This window comes from Mycothermus thermophilus, assembly GCF_041956435.1.
Source record: "Mycothermus thermophilus strain CBS 625.91 unplaced genomic scaffold VTJ04scaffold_5, whole genome shotgun sequence".
Lineage (NCBI taxonomy): Eukaryota > Fungi > Ascomycota > Sordariomycetes > Sordariales > Chaetomiaceae > Mycothermus > Mycothermus thermophilus.
In genome coordinates this window covers 1,332,109-1,353,978 of record NW_027191431.1, presented here as the reverse complement: position 1 = coordinate 1,353,978, position 21,870 = coordinate 1,332,109, and the positions used below count along the sequence as shown (strand labels likewise).

Here is a 21,870-nt window from a genome sequence, read left to right as displayed (position 1 = left end):
AAAGACCATGAGATAGGGCGAACGGAACAAACCTATTGGTAGGGTTCGTCGTAAGCAGAGGGACTTCAACAAGGCATTTCAGTTGAGTCAGGTCCTACTGCTCTGTCTCGTAAAGGGCTCGATGAAACCTCGCTTCAAGATGCACTTGAGTCGTTGCAGGCAATTAATAACCATCTCACTCAGCGATTGAATGTAACTTTTTGAGAGTCAACAAACATGTCACTTGCAACTCGGGAACGGATGAATTCAGGTGCGGGTTTTGTTTGATCTCCGCAATTGTTCTCATTGATGCTATTGCGGATCCCAACTGGATGGATGCATCCATGTTCCACCTCCAGCACAGCTGCTTGCTTGCTATGCAAGCCGTTCTCAGACCATTGCCTGTCTGAGTCCACCGTCCAGTCCAGACCACCTAAAGGGTATCTCCATCCCCAGCCCGACCTGTTCCCGTAATGCCTGTTCAAGAGACAAAGGAAAAGTGTGCGTGTTGCACAGTGATGATAATGATGCTGCCAGTACCGTTCCCTTCCTTTTTTTTGTTCCCATCCTATGACCCGTGTCCCAGAAGATGCCCGAAAATGAGATGCCTAAAACGCCGACGCAATGCAAAAAGTCGCTGTACAACCAGCGTCTCCAGGTCCAAAAAGATTAGGAAAATGAGTAAAAAAAGTAAAACATGAGAAGCAGAAAGTGAAGCAGAGAAAATGCAAATGAGTGAAAAGGAGAAAATATGAGACGCTCAAAACTCAAACGTCTCCTCCTCTCCCGCCAACTCATATTCGGCCGGCGTGACGAAGACAATGCCCCTCCTCTTCCACGCGCCCCTCCTGAGCCACCACTCGGCCTCGTCCTTCTCAGATGTCAGCTGCCGAGTCGGCCTGGGCCTCGGCCTCGGCCTTGGAGCTGGCGCCGGGGCAAGCCCGACCGGCTCCAGATCCTCCTGGCCGGCCGCGTAGTCGTCGATCAATGACGAGTCGTACGACGACCCGCTGAGCGCGAGACTGCATTCGCTACTGGCGTCGCTCGGGGTTGGCGAGGGGGCGCGCCTTTGATAGGCCGAGGTTGCGGTGGGAGTGGCTGTCCGGCTCAGGACAGAGGTGGGGGTGTTGTTGAAACCGAAGTCGAAACCCTCATAGATGACAGTGGTTGTCGAGGCGGTTTGCCGAAGGCTGGTGGCATGTGAATGTTGCCGGTGCGGCTCCGGCATGGTCTGGCGGCGGGACATCTTCTCGAGCATGACCGGGTCTGGGAGCGGAGGAGCCGGGCCCTGAGTGTTGGAGGGATGCAGGCGAAGCGGGTCCCAATCGATGGACATGCTGGACTTGATGCTCGAGGTCGAGGGTCGCCGGTTGTCCTCGGTCGAGTCGGGAGAGGGGCTGCTCTTGTGACGCCAACGGCACATTTCGTCTTGTTGTTGAGTGAAGTCGGAGTTGTTCTGGTTGGTGGGAGTGAGAGTGCTGGCGAGGTTCTTATGACTCCGGAAGCCACGGAGGAAGCGGGGTGAGTGAGGGCTCGTAGGGCGGATGCCGCAGAACATGTTAAGCTGGTGTGGTTGGTTGTGTATTGTCTTATGTGTGTCCGAGGACTTGTCGGAAGATGCTGGATTTAAGTTGACATGACCCTCATTGAGAAGCTGTGAGGTGGTTTGATCTCCTTGTTGGATATGGCCGGATCTGGACAGGCTGCCGGCGAGGAGGGGAGAGAGGGCAGTTATAAGCATCACGAGGCCGTCTTGTTCCTGGTGTCAGTCTTGACAAGGCAATGGTACCTTGCATCGCCCTGCAAGGATGCCATGACCGCCCATGGCCGGAGCCGTGATGGACGATGGAGACAACGAGACAACGGACGAAGACATGATTGGTGGGAGGGAAGAGGTGGGTGAGCTGAGAGGGGTGTGGCTGAAAGCCCGAAGGGGGAGTGGAGATCAACCAGAAAGACAGGGCAGGTGTGCGACTTGCAGCTTGCTAGATACACGCCGTCGACAGAAAGGTTGCCAGATCCGGGGGGAGAAGAGGGGCCAGTCGGCGAGCCACGAAGCCCGTTGCTGGCGTTGCGCATGCACTACCGAGCACGACATGCGTTGGAGTGAGAGATCAACAGCTTCCATTTCCTATTCTTTCAACAAGCCGTGGCAGGTTTTCGGTCAGAAGGAGCCCGAAGGAGAGTCCCGTCTGAAACATGACCACACGATCGATGACGCAGACAGGGGCACAACGGTGGTGAAAACAAACAAACAGCCATCTGACCGCGGAGATTCAACCACGTAGTGGTACGTCATTGCTTAGAAAGCCAAAGCCGAAACCAAGTTTTTTCGATTCTCACAAGACGTTCAGATCCGGACACAGCGGAGGTGTTAGGTAAGCGGGTGGGGTGGTTTCCGGGCATCGCGTGGCAAAACCCCTGCGCAGCTGTGCAAAGTCTCAGCAGACCCGGTTGCCTTTGCCTGCTTGGGCAAGGTGTGCAGATCGCTAGCCAACGCTAACAACACAAGGCGGGCAACCGACTCCTCTCCGCCCGCTCATCAACGAGATTGTCGGGATTGGTCAGCCCAGTCGCCCGCGCACAAAAACATCACAGGTCCCAAAAACCTCGAGAAAGCCGGACAAACCCACATCCTCGGGATTGGAATGTCCGTGCTCAGCGACGACGGCGCGACAGCGAGGTGTCAACGGGAACTGGCTCACAAGAGGTGATCCATCTGATCCGTCTTGGATCTCATTAGGATGCGGCAGCTAGTTAATACTACCCGAATCTCTTCGTCTGATCTCGCAAGCTCAGTCCCAAACAGGCCATAGTGGCAGGTCAACATAGGCGTCCGGATACTACTATCTAGGTAGCATAGTTCTGTCGACATACACCGTACTTCTCGCTACTATCCGCTCTTTCACTCAATGCACACCCTCACCGCCTTACCCGACGGCAAAGTCCAGACCCAGTTGAGCCTCGGTGTTAGGCAACAAACCCATCAACTTCCCCGAATCAGCATCCTACATCTGCGCCGTCTACATACATACATGTCTTCAACCAGCTGTTAACCTCACCGCAATGCGCCCCCTTGAAGCCCAGCAACCAGAACAAGGCCTGCGTGGCATTTGCTCATGGGACATTCGAACGTTCACACACACGCTAAGCCCCTTCGCCCCCTCAAGGCTCGTTCCTGCACGACATCCATGGTCGATGCCCTTCCTGCAACCATGATTGGGCAAGGCGTTCGCCGTGGTTTCCAACCGAACCCCAAACCAAGCCTGGGCAGAGACCACCCCTTTGGGGCGGTCAGCCAACAACGTGCACAAACCGATCCAACTGCGCGGTTGATCCGCACGGCGATCTGCCCAAGTGCCCGCCTACCAACGTGAATCCAAACACACGCCGGCGTGCTTACCAGTTCCGCTTGGCAGGGACCAGGGCAGGCGGTGTCAAAAAGCCCCGAACAAGCGGAGATCGCCTGGTTTTCAATTGTGAAAAAACATTCCGATAAGCCAAGCCACCATTCGGATCGATCGGTGTTGGGAAAACACAAGGCCTAGGGCGCGGCCTTAGCTTGTCGCCGTCCCCGTGCCCGTGGATGGGCCACACCGAAAAATCCGTTGCCCGAGGCAGATCGTCCGGTTGTCTGAGCATCGGATCACCATGGCCGATTGCCAGCAGCCAATGTCGTTGCTGTCATCGCTGTTGCTGCTGCTGAGCATGGAGGGCATGAAGTTGAGAGAGGCTGAACAGCTGATAGCTGATGAATAACTGCTACCCCGTATCCGCCATTTGTGAGCTCCTCTATCCCCAGTCCTTCAGGAGTCTGCATGGATCCAAGATGAAGAGCTTGCAAAGCCCTGAGCATTTCGGGTTTCCACCGATATCTCCGACCTTTTGTTGTGATGGAGGTCTGACTTGGCTGCTCCGTTGCCCGAGGCCCAGAACCCCCAAGTCCAGCCTGACCGCCGGGACAGCCACACATCAGCTCTCAGCCAGCTGTCAAACAGCCTCAACAGCCCGAATGCGGTTCGGCGCTGGTATAGCTACACTATGGAGAGGTCGGGGGGGTCGATGTTCCCGGCCAGGCGATACGGGCACGCCCACCGCGGAAGCAGCATCCGGTCTTGATCCACAGCGTACAACTTGATGAGATGGGATGGTCCAAGCACGGGACGGGGAGGGCATGACTTTGGAAACAAAGCACCGACTCAAGTCCTGGCTGTGATAATCGCCACTTGGCAGATTTCCAGGGTTGGAGCTTGAGGTGTTGTGATTGTGCCCCAATCATAAGGCTGTGAACACATGCTTGCTTGTATAAGCTTCTGCCCTGTGATCAACCGATGATGGGCACAACGGCCATGTCTCGTCGCACAAGGCTTGCTCGCCACAGACCGAAAAGCTCAGGTTATTTAGAAACGCTAATGGCCTGAGGGGTATACTCACATATCACATTCACGACGGGTAGGATGTTCTGGCCAGGGTCTCCGGGGAGCATCTTATGAAGGCTTGAGCTTAACAGGCAGATAGGATAAGTTTATGAGTCAGTTCACACATCACACTGCCCAACGGCTGAGTTGTATACCTCAAAAGAGCTAGGTCCGATCTCTGCCTTACGATCTCCAACACACAATAGAGCGAACTTTCGTCTCATTCTTGTGTCATCCGATGGTGAGCAAAATGGCCACCTCATCAGTCCGTTGCGCGGAAGGCGCCGCACCCGACGTTGAAACAAACCACCGCCGCAGCACAATGAGTCGGATGCCCTTAGCGAACTCGGAGTTTGTGAGTCGAGAGTAAAAGAGCCTCAGTTTTCCTTGTCCACGGACATGGTCTCCGACTTCGCATATCCGAAGCCAAAACAACAACACCATTGCAGTTGTGATATCTGATATCCCCCACCGAGTGCAGCATTGCTCGGAGTTCAAGACGTAATCCGTGCCCTTTCTCCACGCTCTAACCACTCCCTCCCGTATCCCATCCGTCGTGCCCTCGTATGTAGTGTTAGCCAACGGTTTCAACGCTCCTGTGCCCACAGCGGCGGCGATAGCTTCAGATGCCATTCCCGGACGCATAAGCTTAAAATGACGCCGCGGGGTAAATCCGCATAGTGGATGGCGACGGCGATCACCCGCGCGGGGTGAGTTATGCATAGGTTGGGTTGCTCGTGCACAGCATCCATCTCGTATCTGCACCAACCACAGGGTCTTCAAGATTTTGTAAGTGGGAAAAGTTGCTCCAAGACTTCAACCATGATCCTTGTCGAGATGTTGATGCTGTGCAGGCTCCCGCGCGGAGATCGGAACGGTGCAGAGTGGCTTGCTTCGAGCAGAGCAAGAGACCCTCATGATCGCGAGGTCAGTCAAGATGACGCAGAGTCATTTGATTCGAGGGTTGTTGCTTGACATGATTCGTGGCATCAGCGTTCGGTGTGAAGGAAAAGGTTCGTCCATAGAGCACGTCTTCCAGGTCGTCTCCATCAAGGCGTTTGCGACTGCGTTTACGATCGGTTTTGCGAATTTTTTTCTTTGTTTCATTTTTTTTCAGCTTATTGTCTTATGGGATCTTCTCATAGCACGCCGTCCGGTTCGCCCTTGAACCGATTGACTCGCTTCTGCTCCCAGTTGTCGAGGTCTTTAGCTGCCAGCCTCTGTAAGATAAGAAGTTAGCGAGTCATGTTGGACACAACCGAGAAAAAAACACATATAACATCAATACAAGCCACGGCGGAAGCCAACACATCCGTTCCCAAAGGGGTCGAATTGGCCAGTGACAGCCCCAATAAGGTCCATAGAGAATAAGAGAAACGAGAAGAAACACGCACATAGTATTCCTCCCGAATATCCACCTTCCTCCCCGATTTGCCAACGCCCAATTCCTCTTCGCGCGTCATCTGGCGCACTTTCCTGTCGTAGCGCTCGTACCGCACCGCCGTGGCCGGGGTCAGCACGAAGGACGCGCCAACAATGACGGTCATGAAGGGCAGGCCGAAGAGCAGGAACGGGTGCTTGGCCATCAACGCCCGGTACTTGGCCCCGAACGTGTTGGCCCGCTCCTTGGAAATGTATTTGCGTGATGGGAAGACGGCCATGGTTCGTGCGTGCGTGCGCGCTGGACCAGGGATTCGGGCTGTTGTTCTTTAGCGAGTTGATTGACCAACGACTGTTTGCCTGTTTGCTGCTTAATTGGCTTGTATCGTCGCTGGCCCGGGCAAGGGAAGGTTATGACGGCTTGTTGTTGTCAACACGTGGGGTGGGCTGTTGTGTTGAGGTGAAGGTGAGGTGACGTCTTGCCGGCGTTTTCCGGATTTTGGGACAGGCGGATCGAGACCATCCTCCTTTGGGACAGCAATTGACCGGGGAGGACAACATGCTCGGGTTAGGGTTGGATGTGTTGTTGATTCCAGGAAAAGATTCACCCTGGATCACAACAATGCCCTGGTAAACTCCCTTCAAACCAAGACAGGCACTGATGTAAATGAGCCTTGATCTCACAGCTACATTTGTTCTCGAGTATTTGATGCAGCGCCCATGGAGTATGCTCTGGACCTAACAAGAGACACTCCCAGGCAATTGGGGCCTTTGGACTCCGGGCCAACTCTTGAAACATAGGATGAAGTTAGAACTTGTGGTGAATCCGAGATGTTGCCTGGGCCTAGTGTGCAATCTCTTGGATGATGGTGGAAATAAATTTCTGAAGTGTGGATTTCGGTGTCGCAACTATTGGATGTTAAGAACAAGATGTTGTCCCTGAAATCTTTGTTGGGCTTCGAAGTCTCAGGGGCAATAGATCGGTTTGGTCTTCTCGCAGAACCAGATAATATGTAGGGCAAGTCGTCCACAATTAGATTTATTTCATGATCGTCAATGATCCCTTGAGCCTCATCCATGTTGAATTTCGCTTATCATAAGCCTTGATGGCGCGATCACGAAATGGCCGACAATCCAGGTTGTTGGAGCGTGAAACGGATAGATATTATTACCATGTCCCTACTCACCTGGTTCAATTGCTGTCATTGTTGAAGGCCCGGACGCTTACGAACAATGAGGACAAAAAAACAACCCATGCGAAGTCAACAATGACTGTAAGAGGTCGGGAGAAATGCGGGACAAGTGTGATGGATGATGGAGCGAGTTCCCCCAACACTCTCAACCCAGCAGAGGGGGTTGTCTAAGACACCACAACCCAATGACCGTAAGGCAGACAAAGAGTCAGGCATGGAGATAAACCTTTCATTCCTTGATTTCAGATCGAAATTTTGCAGTCATGACCACACGAATTGATCGGTGGGATATTGATGAACTCTCCCGCGGAGCATAACTTTAACCGCGCTAGTATAGCCTCCAAGCATCCCAGGCCGGGTCGATTGGTTGGAAACGGTTGGTATTTCCCCCGTCTGAAAGGACCGCCCCCTTCGCACTCGGGCTATCTACAATGCTAGAGTACACAAAGGAAATAAAAGGTAACCCGTGGCATCGGAAGAAGTCGTTTACAGCACCGAGAGATCGCCGAACCTCTCCTGTAAACCAAACAGTCAGTAATCCTACCAAGCAAAAAGTGTTTGCAGAACATAGGCGGGGCATAACGCACCTTGTACCCTGGCACGGACCAGCGGCCCTTGGAAACGAGCTTGGAGGTCTTCTCGTCGATGCTCGGCTCGGCAGCGGCAACCTCGTCGACGGTGAGCTCGTCGAAGGGACGGGCCTCCTCGATGTTACGCAGGGTCTTCTCAAGGTCCTTGAGCTCGAGATCAACCTTCTCCTTGGTGGCCTCGGCGTTCTTAATGGCCTCGACCTCGAAGGCCTCGATGGCCTTGAGCTGGCGGTCCAGGTCGTAGGTGGCGGGCTTGAAGGCGTTGAAACGCTTCTCGATCTCGTCAACGACGGCCGTGTTCTTGAGGATCGAGCGGTAGTGGGCAAAGTCGACGGTGGTCGGCTGCTCCTGCAGCAGCTGCAGCTTGCGGCGCACGTCGTCGTTGCGCTTCTTGAAGGCCTGCAGGCTGGCCACCGTCTGGCCGCGCAGGCCGAGCGACGTCGTGATCTTGGCCCAGTCGATCTTGAGAGCTGCGCTTCGCTGTTGAATTTTGCGGACGGCGCGGAGGACGCGGACAAGAAATTAGCTCAGGTCTTCTTAGGCCTTGAACAACTCCTTGGGGGACCGGCTACCCGCCCCAAGCCCCAATGCACCCAGACACCATTCCTAGCCAGAAGACAGTCCAATTTCCAAGGGGGAACTTACTGCGGCCATTTTGTCGGTGGTTGTGAGATTGTCGGGGGAGTGGGGAGGTCAATGGCTGCGGTTGCGTCGAGTTTGCCGGATCCAAGCAAACCGTCGGCGGGCGTGGATATCAGTCACGTGACTCGCGGAATGAACCGGCCGTGGCTTGCTGCCCTGGTCTTGGAGCTGGAATGTTTGGGCCGATGGCAACATCAACACTCGACGATGACTGCAAGAGGAAGTTCATCACATCCATGGATACGTCTACTGATGCCTCCATCAACATGGCACCGTCCGAACTTTTCTCTCGAGCCCGCGTCACGGAATTCCGGCTGGTCCCGATGTTCACTCCGAATCGCATGTCACCACCGGGCACGTCGCAACAGCCAAGGCACACAACAACGCATCTTCAAGGACAATGGCAACGGACCAGCAACGGCGATCGACGCCTGCATTCTGACGGTCTTCCCTTCGCAGGAACTGAACTTTCTGTTTTTCTGTGTACTGGAAACCACCCCTTACAGATGGCCCTGGCCCTCCCTCTAGCACTCGTCGGTCGGCGACGGGCACTAGATACTCAATGCCATGATTGAGTTGACTATGTCATTGTTGTTTTCTTTGAGGGCCTTCACCGCCTTCTTCCGCGACACGTTGGCCTGGGTCATGACGAGCTCGATATCCTTGTCCTCGATGCCCTCCGTGTCAATCTCCTCGCCGTCATCCTCCTCCTCCTCTTCCTTGGCACCCTCGTGCTTGTGGTCGTGCGAGTGACCAGCGTGGTCGTGCTCAGCCTGCTGGCTGGCGAGCTGCTGGGCAGCAGCGGCCTGGGCGGTGGCGTTGAGGTCCTCGATCTTGGCCTCGCCGAACACGCTGTGTATAGGGGTCAGCTCGGGAATCGCAACCCAGGCAACAGGAAAACTTACATGTAGGTGTTACTGCTGGGAGATTTGTAGACCTCAGGGTTGTTGATCACGAAGAGGATCTGCCCAAATCCACTCCGTCAGCATGCCGGCCCGTCCTGAAGTGTCCCTCCGTTCACCACCAGACGGCTCCTCCAAGCCCCGCACCACGCCGATTCCTCCGGCCTCCTAGCTATCCCGCCTCTCGATTCAGTGGCCAACTCACGTTCTTGGGGCGGCGGAAAGTGACGCGGGTGATGCCATGGACGCGGGTGAGGTGCAGCTTCTCGAGGGCCTTGCGGGCCTTCTTCTCGTTGCGCGAGTGGATGACGGTGGTCGAGCCCGCGGGCACGCTGGTCTCGCCGGCCTCGGCCTCAGCCTCGGACTCGGAGCTGGAGGACTCCTCGAGATCCTCGACGGTCGGCTTCTTGGTCTCCTCCTGGGGAGCCTCCTCAACACGGGTCTCGGCCATCTTGAAAGCTGCGACTCAGAAAAAGTGACATGGGTCAGCGCCTGCCCCGCACCACACACACAGACACACACAACAAGACGATTCTTCAATCCATTGACGTTCCTGCAACCACGCTAGGGAGGGTTCCCTCGGGGAAGCAGAAACATCCAAGATGGAAGTATTTGCATCGATCGGGCAGTACTCACATTGAAGTCAGAATTGCCGCGAAAATCGGTATGCGGGGATTCAAAGGAGCTCGGATGGACCGTGGTGGGAGAGAAATGTTCGGGTCCAAATTTCAGATAGGGCTTGTTGGACCGCCAGGAAGGTCCATGCGCTAAACCTAATTAGGTAATCCACAACGCTCACCTCACCATCACCACGCTCAATAACAACACAATGATGACGGCGACGACGAAGACGAGAAGTGGCCTGGGTTTGTGCTTTTACAGTAAAAGACAGACTCAACAATTCCATCATACGTCCTCACGTTGCGAGCTCAGAAAGACGAAGATTAGAGCGGAAGGATAGCCACCATGGCGCTTCCCAGAGGTTGGTATTCTGAAGCTCATGCATCCATCCTAAGACCGCGCTCCATGGCGCCGGGCTGGTGGTGACATGGGCAGCAGCCCGTCGGGTATTGACTGTTTTTGGCTCAATTTCGCATTTTCCATATGACGCCGGTCACCGTGATGATGTGACATACAGGCCTTCCGAAAGCGACGCAAAGAGAAACCCCAGCATCCCGATTGCTGTGTTCATGCAAACCCTTCCAGAATACCCGTCCTTTTCTCCCTCTAGTGAAAGCCATGCCCGACCAAACGCTCCCCTAGAAAGCAGCCAACAACATTCTCCTCCCCTCCTTTCCGTCTCCTCCTTTACGCCGAAGCCTTGATCTTGGCGAGAGCCTTGCGCTCCTCGAAACGCCTCTGCTTCTTGAGGCGCATAACCTTGAAGCGGTCGAAATCGGTGAGAGACGCGCGGCGCTCCTGGATCAGCTGCTTCTTGGCCCAGTTGGTCTCGGCCCACTTGGCATCGACGCCAGTGGCCTCCCACGCCTTCTTGACGACAGGTGTCCGCGCACCGCGGGGGAGCTTAGGGATGACGATCGAGGTGAGGAGGGCATGGTTGAGGTGGGCGATGCCGCGGGGAGTGGCGAGCTTGGGGTCAGAGGACGGCCCGTCGACGAGAACCTGCACAGCAGTTTAGTTTCTGTCCTTGTTTCCATCTCTCTGTCTTCACGGGCGCCGTTCGATCGCTCGAGTGCGGTCTTGGCAGATAGCGGGCCGTACGTACACGCTTGTGGTCAATGATCTCGACGATGGCGGCCAGGGAACCGCTCTCAAGGCGGATTACCCGGCCGACCTCGACGCGCCGCCACTTTGTCGATCCGATATCGATCGAAGCCATCTTTGTCGAGGTTCTGATGATTTGGCGTGTTAGTCAACCGGAGCCTGGCGGGGTGGTGAGGACAGTGAAATCGAGGTCGGCGAGGATACAGGAGAGAAAGTTGTTTCGCCGGCTGCAGATTGCACGAGGCAGAGTGGGAAAGTCGGGGAGGGTTGGGCGTACCTTTGCTGCTGTTTGATGCCGTCAAAGAATCCGTGTCGCTGCCGTTCGCCGAAATCGAGACCGATTTTGTGCGCGTCTTGGTAATTGGCAGGGCTCAGCCAAAATTTGCGGAATGGATGGAGCCGAGTTCCGAGCCTGGCCTCATCAGCCACATCTGGGGCTTTGCAGTGGGTCACGATGTGGCTTGCTCGACCCCAGGCCTTGGCTCCACTCCAACCCAAACCCTCCCGCATGGGAATCTGAGGTCTTCCATGTCATCCGACTCCATTTCCCCAGATCGCCCAACTCCACGCCAAGTCCTAGCTCACATGCATCACTACAACAACCGGGCACTCATCGTGTGTTGGACTCTCTGCGATGACAGAATGCCTTCTGCACAGCCACCAAACACCCATTTGCGTGTCATGCAATTGCTCATCAGTCTCCCACGGCCAAGACTGACAAGTTGAGATGGCCTCCGTAGCTTTTCAGCACTGTTGCTCCAAGGGTAAGACCATTGGGTCCTCGTGACAATCATCAGCGACGTGGGGGCTTCTTGACGGCGCCCCCTGACGGGACGCTACGTAATGTCCTACTCCGGCATTGGTAGCCTTGCCGAAATAAGGTGGCCAGAGGAAGAGCCCGATCAAGCAGGACAAGGCCAAGTCGCGGATGCTTTGCCCGACATTCTCAGCTTGGTGAAGCTGATGGTTGGCTCCAAACATCCAGAATGAAAGTACCGTTGGCTCTCCAAATATGTATGCGTCCCATGCGCTGTGTCGATGGTGACCCAGGAGAATCAGGAATCATACCATGGTTGGGCAGGTCGTCCAGAATCGCATGATAATCAGCCTTGTCGTTGCGGCGTAGGACACTTGTTTGGCTCAGTTACTTCTCTTGGACGAGCCAAGGTCTCTGACGGTACCCAGGAAGTAACCTCTATTATGAGGACCGACAACCATCAAGTTGAGTGCTCTCCAATGTCAACGTCTATTTTAGGGAGCCAAGGAGACCTCCCCGGGTCCACTCCGTCACTTACACCTGCGTCTCAACCCCACATCTTGGGCTTGCTGTGCGAGAGCCCAACCTCGGACCGGCAGACCGGAACCGCTGCTACACTGTGGAAGCAGAACTTGACACAACCTGAAGTCCGGAAAACATCAACCACCATGGCTCAACCACTGGGCCTCACGGCTTCAGACGTGGTCTTCGATGAGGCCACCCCTGAGCAACGCATCCTAGCATGGGAACTATGCGCCCAGAGCTGGGCGAAGCCCATGTCTGTTAACGACTATGTTGAACGAGAACGCCGCCTTTCAAACCATGAGCTTAACAGGGACGGCGGCTGTCGGCACTGGGTGTTATATCTGAAGGGCTACCCCCGACTGCTCATTGCGAGTTGTGAAAGCACACGGAGACCGGCGCTCATCTACGACGGGCACACCAAGACCTACCGTCAAGGCTACGGGTACGCCGTAACCAATGTCATCACGGCACCGAGTTACCGCCGGCAAGGTTACGCCGCCTACCTTCTCCGCTGCTTGCAGGAGCGCATGGACAAGGAGAGTGACTTCAGCGTCCTGTACAGCGACAGCGGGCGGAGATATTACGCGGGGCTGGGCTGGATTCCCTTCGCCAGCCGGCAAGCCACCATCACGCTCCTCAGCCAGCCATCACCTCCTCACCTCGAAGTTCCTCGCCATTACCCGCCGATCCGCGTGAAAACCCGGCCCCTCCAACTCTCCGAGCTCCCTGCGCTCTGTGAAGCTGATTGCAAACAGCTCACCGCCGCCTTTCCCTCACTCTGCGCTGCGGCCGCAACCGCCTCAGGGAACAACCGCGAGCCTGACCCCCGTACCCGCACTGCCTTCCTCCCCACTCACGCCCTCGTCACCTGGCACATCTCCAGCGCCGCCATCGATGCGGCAAAGATATTCCCGCCTTCCTCGCCACAATCCAAACCCATTCCAGGAGCTATCGTCACCCCTTCCAATCGTGCTTGGGCCTGTTGGGCGCACGACTGGCGGACCAAGCGGCTTCGGGTGCTGCGGATCGCGCATGCGGCTGCTGCCGAGGCTCCCGTGGCGGGCGCGAAGGAAACGGCGTGCGTGGAGTGCGATTCCTCGCCGCGGATGGTGGCGGTCGGATCGCCGGCCGCGGCTGCAACGAAGACGGTCGCGGCTGCGAATGATGTCGCGGCGCTGCTGGAGGCGGCGGTGGATGAGGCGAAGAGGTGCGGGTTGAGGAGTGTGATCGTGTGGAACCCAGATGAGGTGGTCAGGGCTGGGTGTAAGGGAGTGGGAAACGCGAAGGAGGGGGAGGTCAAGGTTGTGTTTGAGGAGCGGGTGGATGGGGGGATTCCGAGTTTGAGGTGGAAGGGAGGGAATAGGGGGAGAGGGGTGGTGTGGGAGGAGCATTTTGGGTATTGCTGGTGCTGAGAAAGATATGGCATGCTTTTTGGATTTGGTTCCATGTTCCTCGCGTCTGTCTGTTTGCCTCGCTCTTCATTCTACCTACCAAGCTGGTTTGAAGAGGGTCATGTTGTTGGGTTGGAAAGTCCAAGGATTTGCATTTGCATTGCTGTCGTTGATCTACTCGCATGGAGGTCTAAGTTTTCGAAGGGAAACAATACCCGCCGGAGCACAGAACGGACAATGAGTTGTATTCATTTTTCTCCTCCCATTGTGTCGAGAGGCAGTATTGCGTAATTATGAGAAACGTCCAGGTTGTGATGTTTGATGGAGAAGATGCCGTCGGTTGTCTTGGCGTTTTTGGGTCGGTCTGCCCCTGGCACTCTGGGTTCTCGCTCACTTTGGCACCCCTGTCGAGAACAGACTGAGCCAATAAACTTCCGGAACCCCCGGCATCTGTCCAGGGTCCGTATCGTTATCGCTTCCTCATCACTCAGCTTCCCAACAGCTCAAGAACCAAAATCTGACAACCTCATCACCCCCACGCAGACCTCGTGGACCGACCAGTCCTCTGCCATGGTGGACTGACGGCGCCACTTTTTAGAGGCTTCAACGTCCCCGTTGTGTTGACCGAGACCGGCGAGCCGCAGCGCTCAAACAGACCACGATGCCTCCTCTTCAGCCGCTGACGATAAACACGCCTACGGCGACGGGACGTCCGGACCGCTCGTCGCTGCTTTCCCCGGCCGAATATGACGCCGATGCCATTTCGATCCGGAGCGACCAAGACACAGACAGCGAAGATGACGAGCGCCAACTACGCGCCCGCAACAGCCGCGAGCTGCGAGCCCACGATCGTCTCGTGCTGATGGAGGAGGAGGAGCTGGACCAGCTGGTTGCCGAGGCTCGCCGGAAGCAAGAGCGTCAGAGGAGGGGCTCCGGTCTACCAATACCGAACCCTCTACGTTTGTTGACGAGACGCCTCAGTGATGCGTCGCTGCGCTCGCCGTCAACGTCGCGGAGTCCATCGGTGCAGTTTCGCGGGTCAGATGAAGATATTGAGCTTGAAAAGAGGAGGACGCGACGTGAGAGGAGACAACGGAAGCGGGATAGGCTTCTTGCCGATGCTCAACATGGCGAAGACGGCGAGCTGATGTACGAGATGGAAGAGGGTGGGATGAAGGACGGCAGTTCGACGGGCGAAAGTAGCGAGCGCGAAGACAGCGACGAGGTCGACCGGAAACATCTCCTTCATGCCCCGGAACTCAAGGAGAAGAGGAAGCGCGGGTTATGTTTACGGATACTGATATACAGCTCGGTCGCCATCCTCTTCGCGATACTTGTCGGACTAGCAGTGACGCTCTCGCAGAACCGAGGCACCATGCGGCAAGCCCAAACATTCGTCAGCAACGGGACGGCCATGTTTGGCCCCACTACCATCATCATCAGTTTAGACGGCTTTCGCGCAGACTTCCTCTACAGGGGTCTGACACCAAGGCTCAACGCAATGATCAAGGAAGGAGTGTCTCCGCTTTATATGCGGCCCTCGTTCCCGAGCGTCACCTTTCCCAACCACCACACCATTGCAACTGGGCTGTACCCGGAGTCTCATGGCATTGTTGGAAACGCTTTCTGGGATCCAGTACTCAAAGACACCTTTACCTATGGCCAGCCGGCCAAAGCCATGGACCCCAAGTGGTGGCAGGGTGAGCCATTCTGGGTCACGGCTCAAAAACAGGGCCTCAAGACGGCCATCCATATGTGGCCGGGCAGCGAAGCCCATGTTCTGGGAATGGACCCTACATACGTCGACAAGTACAATGGCAAGGAATTGCTATCTAGGAAAGTCGACAGGATCCTTGGCTTCCTCGACATGCCCGATGACGAGCGCCCGCAACTCATTGCTGCTTACGTCCCCAACGTCGACTCTGACGGGCACAAGTATGGTCCAAATAGCACTGAGATCCGGTCTACGATCCAGCAGGTCGATGGGATGCTCGACAACATGTTCAAAGGCCTCGAACAGCGGAATCTCACAAATATTGTCAACGTCATGGTGGTGTCGGACCACGGCATGGCAACGACGGATGTTTCTCGACTCATCCAGCTCGAGGATCTCGTTGATCTTGACAAGATTGAGCATACCGACGGCTGGCCTCTGGTCGGCCTCAGGCCGAAGAACCCAAACGAGCTCGAGGCAATCTACTCGAGCTTGCTCCAAAAGACCAAGGACAACCCGAATGTCGACGTGTACCTCCGCGATGTTAACATGCCTGAGAAATACCACTTCACCAATAACCCACGTATTGCCCCGCTATGGATCATTCCCAAGGCCGGGTGGGCTATCGTCAGGAAGGATGAAATGGACGTGAAGAAGGCGCAAGCAGAAGGTGCCGTGTACAACCCGCGTGGCTTGCACGGCTATGACCATGAACATCCTCTCATGCGGGCAATTTTCATCGCCCGCGGCCCGGCGTTCAAGCATCCACCTAACAGCCGGGTTGAGGTTTTCCGTAAGTTGACCGACGAAGCATATCCATTGAGCATATGTTAATGAGCACGCAAACAGAAAACATTGAAGTCTACAACCTGCTCTGCGACTCTTTGGGCATCACTCCCGCCCCCAACAATGGTACCCTGCGGCTACCACTCAAGACAACCGGCCTGCATGATGACGCGGACAAGAGTGGGCTGGACACCCTGGCCGACCCTCCAGAGAGCCACGCCCCGTCTCCGGCCTCCACCACCACCACTCCGGCACCCGAGCCAACGAGTTCGACGACGAAATCCATCATGGTCAACCCAGTCACTGCGACTGCCGGCAGCACCAGCTCATCGGCTTCTGCGCCAGCCAACAGTATTGGTGTCGATCCACCGGATCCCCAGCCGTCATCTGGAACTGACGGTAGCGATGGGAGCGGCAATGGCTCGACCGTTGACAAGATCGAGTCGTCCGTCAAAGACTTTTGGGATTGGTTTTCTGGCAAGGTGAGCGAGTGGTGGGACAAGGTGACGGGGAATAAGGAGGATGGAGGAAAGGGCGAGAACTCGGCTACATCATCATAGTGGCCGTGTGATACATAGCATGGATCATTTTGGCTGGATGAAGGTTGAGGAGGGTTGGTTTGGGTATCGGGTCATTCTCTGCTCGGGCGTTTTTGACTGTTTCTTGTGTAACCGTTCTTTTGCCTTGTGATTATTAGAGCAGTGCGCGGCGAGGCGTTTTGGACCAAGGTGCACTGACGGGCTGTTAGCATCATATTTGTATAATGGTAGGCACTTTCGTTCGTCAACAGAGACATTCTTTGTCTCGTTGTATGGTAGATTGAAAGGCTCTATGAAGGTAATGCTGCCACGAAGAGTTTGGATCCTATGTGTTTGAGGTCTTGTTGGCATCACGGACCACTTGTAAACCCTCAGTCGTACAGTATGAACACGGTGTCTGATGCACGAACCTGAACCAAGCTTCGCTGTCCTGACACTGTGTTTCGCCCAGCACAGGTTGAACATGAAGAGCCTCCAGCATGCACAGCAGCAGATCTAACTAATGGCGTTTCGTCTTGATGCAGTGATGGACAGTCGGCCTCACATTGATTTGAATCCCAAAGTTAGGTCCGTCCTCCTTCACATCCCTTTGTGCCCAATCTGGAAAACAGTGATCCCGAGCGGCCGGCAGTTGGGGCTTGGATGCAGTTTGGTGCAGCCTCGTCCGAGCGCCAAGCCTCGCTCGCCCTGCCTGACGGTACCGTGTGCCTGGAAAGACCTGGACACAGTGGGGCTGCGTGGTGGGGCTGCGGCTTCCCAATTTCCAAATTGGGCTGGAACTTGACTTTCGAGAACAGGAACGACCCACTCCCTCTCGTCATTCTCCATCCTGCGCGTTCCCAGTCCAAACAAAATCCCACGCGACCAGACAACAGATCACAACTTTTCTCCAGTAGCTGGCCAGGATTGCTCATGACGATACAATTGAGCGGCCAGCAAACTGGAACCGTTACTGTTGCCGATGAACGCGGATCCTGGTTCGTCACTGGACGCGTTTGCATCGGAGACTCCATAAAATTCACTTCTGTCCGACATGGCGTCGCTGGCCTCAGCCACGTCGGGCGCCAGCCCTTCGAACAACTCCGCCGCAACCATTGACCAGCTTTCAGAGGAGCTGGGCATGCAACGGGCCATTCTGGCTTCTCTGCTCGACCTTCCAGATTCAGTGTCAAAAGAGGAGGAGATCAAGAAAGTCAAGCTTGAAATTGTCAAGATCCAACGCCGTCTTGCCGACGCGAGGAACCAAGGTGGGGGAATCCTGGCTATTTTAGCCTTGACCTGTGTCGCCATCGTGCTCTGTTTCTGTTCCGTGCTTCAATGTTTTTGCTGACAACTGCTCTCTCCTCCATCAGGTCTCTCAGCAAACGCAAACATGGATAGGAATTCAATGTCGCAGAGTTTGGGGGGAGGTCAGGGCTCCCTTGGGCCCCTGGACCAGCGGAAGCGCTTCCTCGAGGACGCGCATCTTAATGTGGGCGTGTCAAGCAGAGGCTCCAGCAAGTCGCGACGGACCTCCCCTAGTCCGGGCAATCGGCCGTCGAGCTCCAGCTCTCGCAGGTCTTGGGACTATGATTTCGATGCCCCGCATCTTGACGACCTTGACCTTGTTGACCTGACTGGGTGAGCAGCCATCTTTCCAGACCCGCTGGCTTGTTCTGGGCACTAATCGTGTGTGCGAAGTGATGACAATGAGGCAATGCGAGAGATACTCAGGCTGCAGGAGGAGGCCGTGGCCGCGGCCCGACGTCGCAAGGCTGCCCAAGACCGAGATGCTGAGCTTGCCCGACAACTGCAGACCCGTCGTTCACCATCACCGGCTCCGACAGCCCCAACCGCATCAGCATCACGTTTAGCTCCCAGCACGAACAACGCCTCAGTTGCTCGGAGGCTGCCATCGGTTCCATCCGAACGCCCCGCCGGACCCCGGCCCAACGCTTTTTCACACCTGGGACTGTCTTCCCGGCAAACCAACCCATCTGCCAGCTTGACAACCTCTAATATCAGTGCAACAGCAAATCAGGCCCGCAGTGGATCGGTACCATATATCAAGTCGGAGGTGACTTCACGTCCTTTGGCCAACTCCTATCCGGACGCTTCTCGCCGTTCATCGGCTCTAGGCACTGGACCAGGAACGAATCATGGCCGCCCTTCCGCAACCCCGGTCATTAAGTCAGAAAGGGAACAAAGGGTACAACAGCCTTGGCCTCGCCCATCACTTCCGTCGACTAACTTTTTTGACCAGGTTGTGTCATCAGGCCCGTCGTCGACGCTTCCGCAACTGCCTCAGATCACACATTATCCTCCTGGGAACCCAGAGGGCAACACGATCTTCAACCCCGACTCGCTCCCCAGCCTTTCCATGCTCGGAATCCCGCCTTCTTCGATGTCCTCACGGCCTTTCCAGCCAACAAATCCGCTTTCCGGGGCTGGAACCATGTCGGCGACATCTGGTTATGGCACAAGCTCCGCTCCTGTACCAAACCGACGTCTTCCCCCACCGACATTCGGGGTATCCGGATGGCCCACTGCTCCCGGATCTCAGACCATGGGAGGTTCTCCAAGCCCAGCAAGCCAGCTTGCCCAAGGTTCCAATCGGCCGGGATATGTGACAAACGGAACCTATATCCCGTACTCGAACCCCTACTCTTCTTTTGCCAGCTTCAGGAACGCCACCCCCAGTCCTAGCTTGAGCAATCCTGCGCCCAAAATTTCTGGCCCTCCTGGCCCTTCAGGCACTTCAAGCACTTCTGGCCTCTCCTCGCTGATTAGCAAGGTGAATGGCTATGATTTTGGCAATATGCTGGACCAAAATGGGGAGCCTTTTGGCGACCGCCTCCGCAACTTCATGCTTGACCTGGAGGACGACAACGTGGACACCAAAGAGGAGATCAAGAAACTCCTATCCAACATCCGTCCTGATGAAGATGTGCCAGAACAGGAGCGCGGCGAAACGCCAGAGGCCATGAAGTTCCCCCTCTATCCTCATCAACAGCTGGCCGTGAAGTGGATGTCGGAGATGGAAGAAGGGACAAACAAGGGTGGCATTTTGGCCGACGAAATGGGTCTTGGGAAGACCATCTCAACCCTCGCCCTGATGGTGGCCCGGCCAGCGTCTACTGGGGTCAAGGTATGTAGCGCCATTCGACATGAAAGAAACCTGTTGCTGACGATTGATAGACCAATTTGATCATCGGCCCCGTTGCTCTCATCAAGCAGTGGGAAATGGAAGTGAAAAATAAAGTGAAAGCCACTCACGAACTGAGCGCCTTTCTCTTACACTCCAAGAGGAAGCCCTACTCTGAGCTGAAGCAGTACGACGTTGTGCTGACCACATACGGGTTGTTGGCCGCGGAGTGGCGACGCTACACGAAGCACGTCGAGCAGCGCAAGGAAGCATCCGGGTACAGAGAGGAAGACGACCAGGAGCTCCTGAGACTGTGTCCTCTGATTCACCCGCGTAGCAAGTTCTATCGCATCATCCTCGACGAGGCCCAGTGTATCAACAACAAGGACACCCAGGCCGCCAAAGCAGCGCACCAAATCAATGCTACATATCGGTGGTGCCTCACGGGAACCCCGATGATGAATGGTGTCTCGGAACTGTATTCCTTGATTCGCTTCTTGAGAATCAAGCCGTACAATAACTTCACGCAGTTCCAGAAGGTGGGCTTTCTTGCTCAACTAAGTCTCTCCCGGTTCTCAGCTAACCAGGTTTTTAGGATTTCCGGTGCTTAACTCCGAGGAGCAATGTGACAAACTCAACAACCCGCCAGAATGCCATCCGCAAGCTCCAGGCGGTGCTGAAGGCAATGATGCTGAGGCGGACAAAGACATCCACGATTGATGGCAAACCGATCTTGACGCTCCCGCCCAAGACAGAACATTCGGACCACGTTCCCTTCTCCGACGAGGAGTGGAACTTCTACCGAGCCCTCGAGTCGCGGTCGCGCGTCATGTTCAACAAGTATGTCCGAGCGGGGACCGTCGGCAAGAACTATTCTAGCATTCTCGTTCTCCTGTTGCGTCTCCGCCAAGCTTGCTGTCACCCTCACTTGACTGAGTTTGACGCCACGGCGGGAGATACGGCATCCGACGAGAACATGATGGAACTCGCCAGCTCGCTCGACCGCGCGGTTGTAGACCGCATCAAGGCGATTGAGGCTTTCGAATGCCCCATTTGCTATGACGGAGTGGAGGATCCTCTTCTTACCTTCCCATGCGGCCACGACATCTGCACAGAGTGCTTTGCTTCGCTCACGGAGACTAACAATCAACGGGGCTTTGCTGACGATGGTCCTGCCCTCGCCAAGTGCCCGGTCTGTCGCGGACCTGTGGACCCTGGCAAGGTGATAACGCTCACTGCATTCCGCAAAATCCACGCCCCGGAATTGCTTAAGAGTGATGGCGCCGCGGCGGGCGGTCAGGATGATTCTGAATCCGACGACTATTCGACTGATGACGAAAGCGAGTACGAGATTGAAGGCGAGGAATCCGATGCAGACAAGGACGGAAACCTGGCTGGGTTCGTGATGCCGGATGATATCGGGGACGACGATGCGCTTGATGACAACGCTAGAGCTCCCGAAAAGAAGTGTTCGAAGAAGGAGAAGAAGGACAAGAAAAAGAAAAAGAAGGACCGCAAGTCGAAGCCCGTGACACCCAGCGAGCTCAAGCATCTGCGCTCCGAAGCCGACAAGAACAAAGAAGCTCGCCGTCGCTACATGCGCTACCTGCGCGACAACTGGCAGGACTCGTCCAAGGTGACGCAGGTGATCAACCTCTTGCGCGAAGTACGCGACGAGACGGACGAGAAGGCCATCGTCTTCTCCCAGTGGACCGGTCTCCTCGACCTGATCGAGTGCCAGATCAAGGAACAGCTCCCGGGGCTCCATTATTGCCGTTACACGGGCAAGATGAGCCGTGCTCAGCGCGACGAGGCCATCCGTCTCTTCACGAGCGACCCTCGCGCCAGGGTCTTGTTGGTCTCCCTGCGCGCCGGAAACTCGGGCTTGAACCTGACGGCCGCCAGCAGGGTCATCGTGTGCGACCCGTCTTGGAATCCGTTCATAGAAGCCCAGGCGGTGGATCGTGCCCACAGGATTGGACAGCGCCGTGAGGTCAAGGTTCATCGTCTCCTTGTGGAGGGGACGGTCGAGGACCGCATCCTGGCGCTGCAAGAGTCGAAGCGCGGACTGGTCGAAGCGGCGCTGGATGAGGGCGGAGCGAGGAGCGTCGGTCGGCTTAGCGAGCGCGAGTTGGCGTATCTTTTCGGTGTCGGGCCTGCTCCAGTTGGTGGTGCAGGTGCTGGAGCGAGAAGGTAGATGGAGAG

The 21,870-nt window shown here is 55.8% G+C and overlaps 12 protein-coding genes across 12 annotated transcripts; 5 read left to right on the top strand and 7 right to left on the bottom strand.

The window, feature by feature from the left end:
• Positions 1 to 452: 452 nt before the first annotated feature.
• Positions 453 to 680, top strand: VTJ04DRAFT_7532 (uncharacterized protein; the record flags this gene model as incomplete). The annotated part of the gene is made up of 1 exon (XM_069365870.1): positions 453 to 680. The coding sequence occupies one exon, from the start codon at positions 453 to 455 to the stop codon at positions 678 to 680; it is 228 nt and encodes a 75-aa protein (XP_069216861.1).
• A 59-nt stretch (positions 681 to 739) lies between these two features.
• On the bottom strand, positions 740 to 1,537 carry VTJ04DRAFT_7531 (uncharacterized protein; the record flags this gene model as incomplete). The annotated part of the gene is made up of 1 exon (XM_069365869.1): positions 740 to 1,537. One exon carries the CDS (start codon positions 1,535 to 1,537, stop codon positions 740 to 742), a length of 798 nt encoding a protein of 265 aa, XP_069216860.1.
• Positions 1,538 to 4,628: 3,091 nt separating this feature from the next.
• Positions 4,629 to 5,120, bottom strand: VTJ04DRAFT_7530 (uncharacterized protein; the record flags this gene model as incomplete). Its single annotated transcript, XM_069365868.1, has 1 exon — positions 4,629 to 5,120. One exon carries the CDS (start codon positions 5,118 to 5,120, stop codon positions 4,629 to 4,631), a length of 492 nt encoding a protein of 163 aa, XP_069216859.1.
• A 416-nt stretch (positions 5,121 to 5,536) lies between these two features.
• VTJ04DRAFT_7529 (uncharacterized protein) lies at positions 5,537 to 6,058 on the bottom strand (the record flags this gene model as incomplete). The annotated part of the gene is made up of 2 exons (XM_069365866.1): positions 5,537 to 5,617; positions 5,792 to 6,058. 2 exons carry the CDS (start codon positions 6,056 to 6,058, stop codon positions 5,537 to 5,539), a joined length of 348 nt encoding a protein of 115 aa, XP_069216858.1.
• A 1,398-nt stretch (positions 6,059 to 7,456) lies between these two features.
• Positions 7,457 to 8,214, bottom strand: VTJ04DRAFT_7528 (uncharacterized protein; the record flags this gene model as incomplete). The annotated part of the gene is made up of 3 exons (XM_069365865.1): positions 7,457 to 7,486; positions 7,558 to 8,040; positions 8,206 to 8,214. 3 exons carry the CDS (start codon positions 8,212 to 8,214, stop codon positions 7,457 to 7,459), a joined length of 522 nt encoding a protein of 173 aa, XP_069216857.1.
• Positions 8,215 to 8,468: 254 nt separating this feature from the next.
• Positions 8,469 to 8,730, top strand: VTJ04DRAFT_7527 (uncharacterized protein; the record flags this gene model as incomplete). Its single annotated transcript, XM_069365864.1, has 2 exons — positions 8,469 to 8,527; positions 8,571 to 8,730. The coding sequence occupies 2 exons, from the start codon at positions 8,469 to 8,471 to the stop codon at positions 8,728 to 8,730; spliced, it is 219 nt and encodes a 72-aa protein (XP_069216856.1).
• A 23-nt stretch (positions 8,731 to 8,753) lies between these two features.
• Positions 8,754 to 9,555, bottom strand: VTJ04DRAFT_7526 (uncharacterized protein; the record flags this gene model as incomplete). The annotated part of the gene is made up of 3 exons (XM_069365863.1): positions 8,754 to 9,054; positions 9,108 to 9,166; positions 9,310 to 9,555. The coding sequence occupies 3 exons, from the start codon at positions 9,553 to 9,555 to the stop codon at positions 8,754 to 8,756; spliced, it is 606 nt and encodes a 201-aa protein (XP_069216855.1).
• Positions 9,556 to 10,412: 857 nt separating this feature from the next.
• On the bottom strand, positions 10,413 to 11,339 carry VTJ04DRAFT_7525 (60S ribosomal eL14 domain-containing protein; the record flags this gene model as incomplete). Its single annotated transcript, XM_069365862.1, has 3 exons — positions 10,413 to 10,727; positions 10,831 to 10,957; positions 11,107 to 11,339. The coding sequence occupies 3 exons, from the start codon at positions 11,337 to 11,339 to the stop codon at positions 10,413 to 10,415; spliced, it is 675 nt and encodes a 224-aa protein (XP_069216854.1).
• A 915-nt stretch (positions 11,340 to 12,254) lies between these two features.
• VTJ04DRAFT_7524 (uncharacterized protein) lies at positions 12,255 to 13,523 on the top strand (the record flags this gene model as incomplete). Its single annotated transcript, XM_069365861.1, has 1 exon — positions 12,255 to 13,523. One exon carries the CDS (start codon positions 12,255 to 12,257, stop codon positions 13,521 to 13,523), a length of 1,269 nt encoding a protein of 422 aa, XP_069216853.1.
• Positions 13,524 to 14,163: 640 nt separating this feature from the next.
• VTJ04DRAFT_7523 (uncharacterized protein) lies at positions 14,164 to 16,562 on the top strand (the record flags this gene model as incomplete). The annotated part of the gene is made up of 2 exons (XM_069365860.1): positions 14,164 to 16,009; positions 16,066 to 16,562. 2 exons carry the CDS (start codon positions 14,164 to 14,166, stop codon positions 16,560 to 16,562), a joined length of 2,343 nt encoding a protein of 780 aa, XP_069216852.1.
• Positions 16,563 to 16,586: 24 nt separating this feature from the next.
• Positions 16,587 to 17,022, bottom strand: VTJ04DRAFT_7522 (uncharacterized protein; the record flags this gene model as incomplete). The annotated part of the gene is made up of 2 exons (XM_069365859.1): positions 16,587 to 16,743; positions 16,952 to 17,022. 2 exons carry the CDS (start codon positions 17,020 to 17,022, stop codon positions 16,587 to 16,589), a joined length of 228 nt encoding a protein of 75 aa, XP_069216851.1.
• A 552-nt stretch (positions 17,023 to 17,574) lies between these two features.
• Positions 17,575 to 21,862, top strand: VTJ04DRAFT_7521 (uncharacterized protein; the record flags this gene model as incomplete). Its single annotated transcript, XM_069365858.1, has 6 exons — positions 17,575 to 17,788; positions 17,894 to 18,161; positions 18,222 to 18,729; positions 18,784 to 19,668; positions 19,719 to 20,204; positions 20,261 to 21,862. 6 exons carry the CDS (start codon positions 17,575 to 17,577, stop codon positions 21,860 to 21,862), a joined length of 3,963 nt encoding a protein of 1,320 aa, XP_069216850.1.
• Between the last annotated feature and the right edge of the window lie 8 nt (positions 21,863 to 21,870).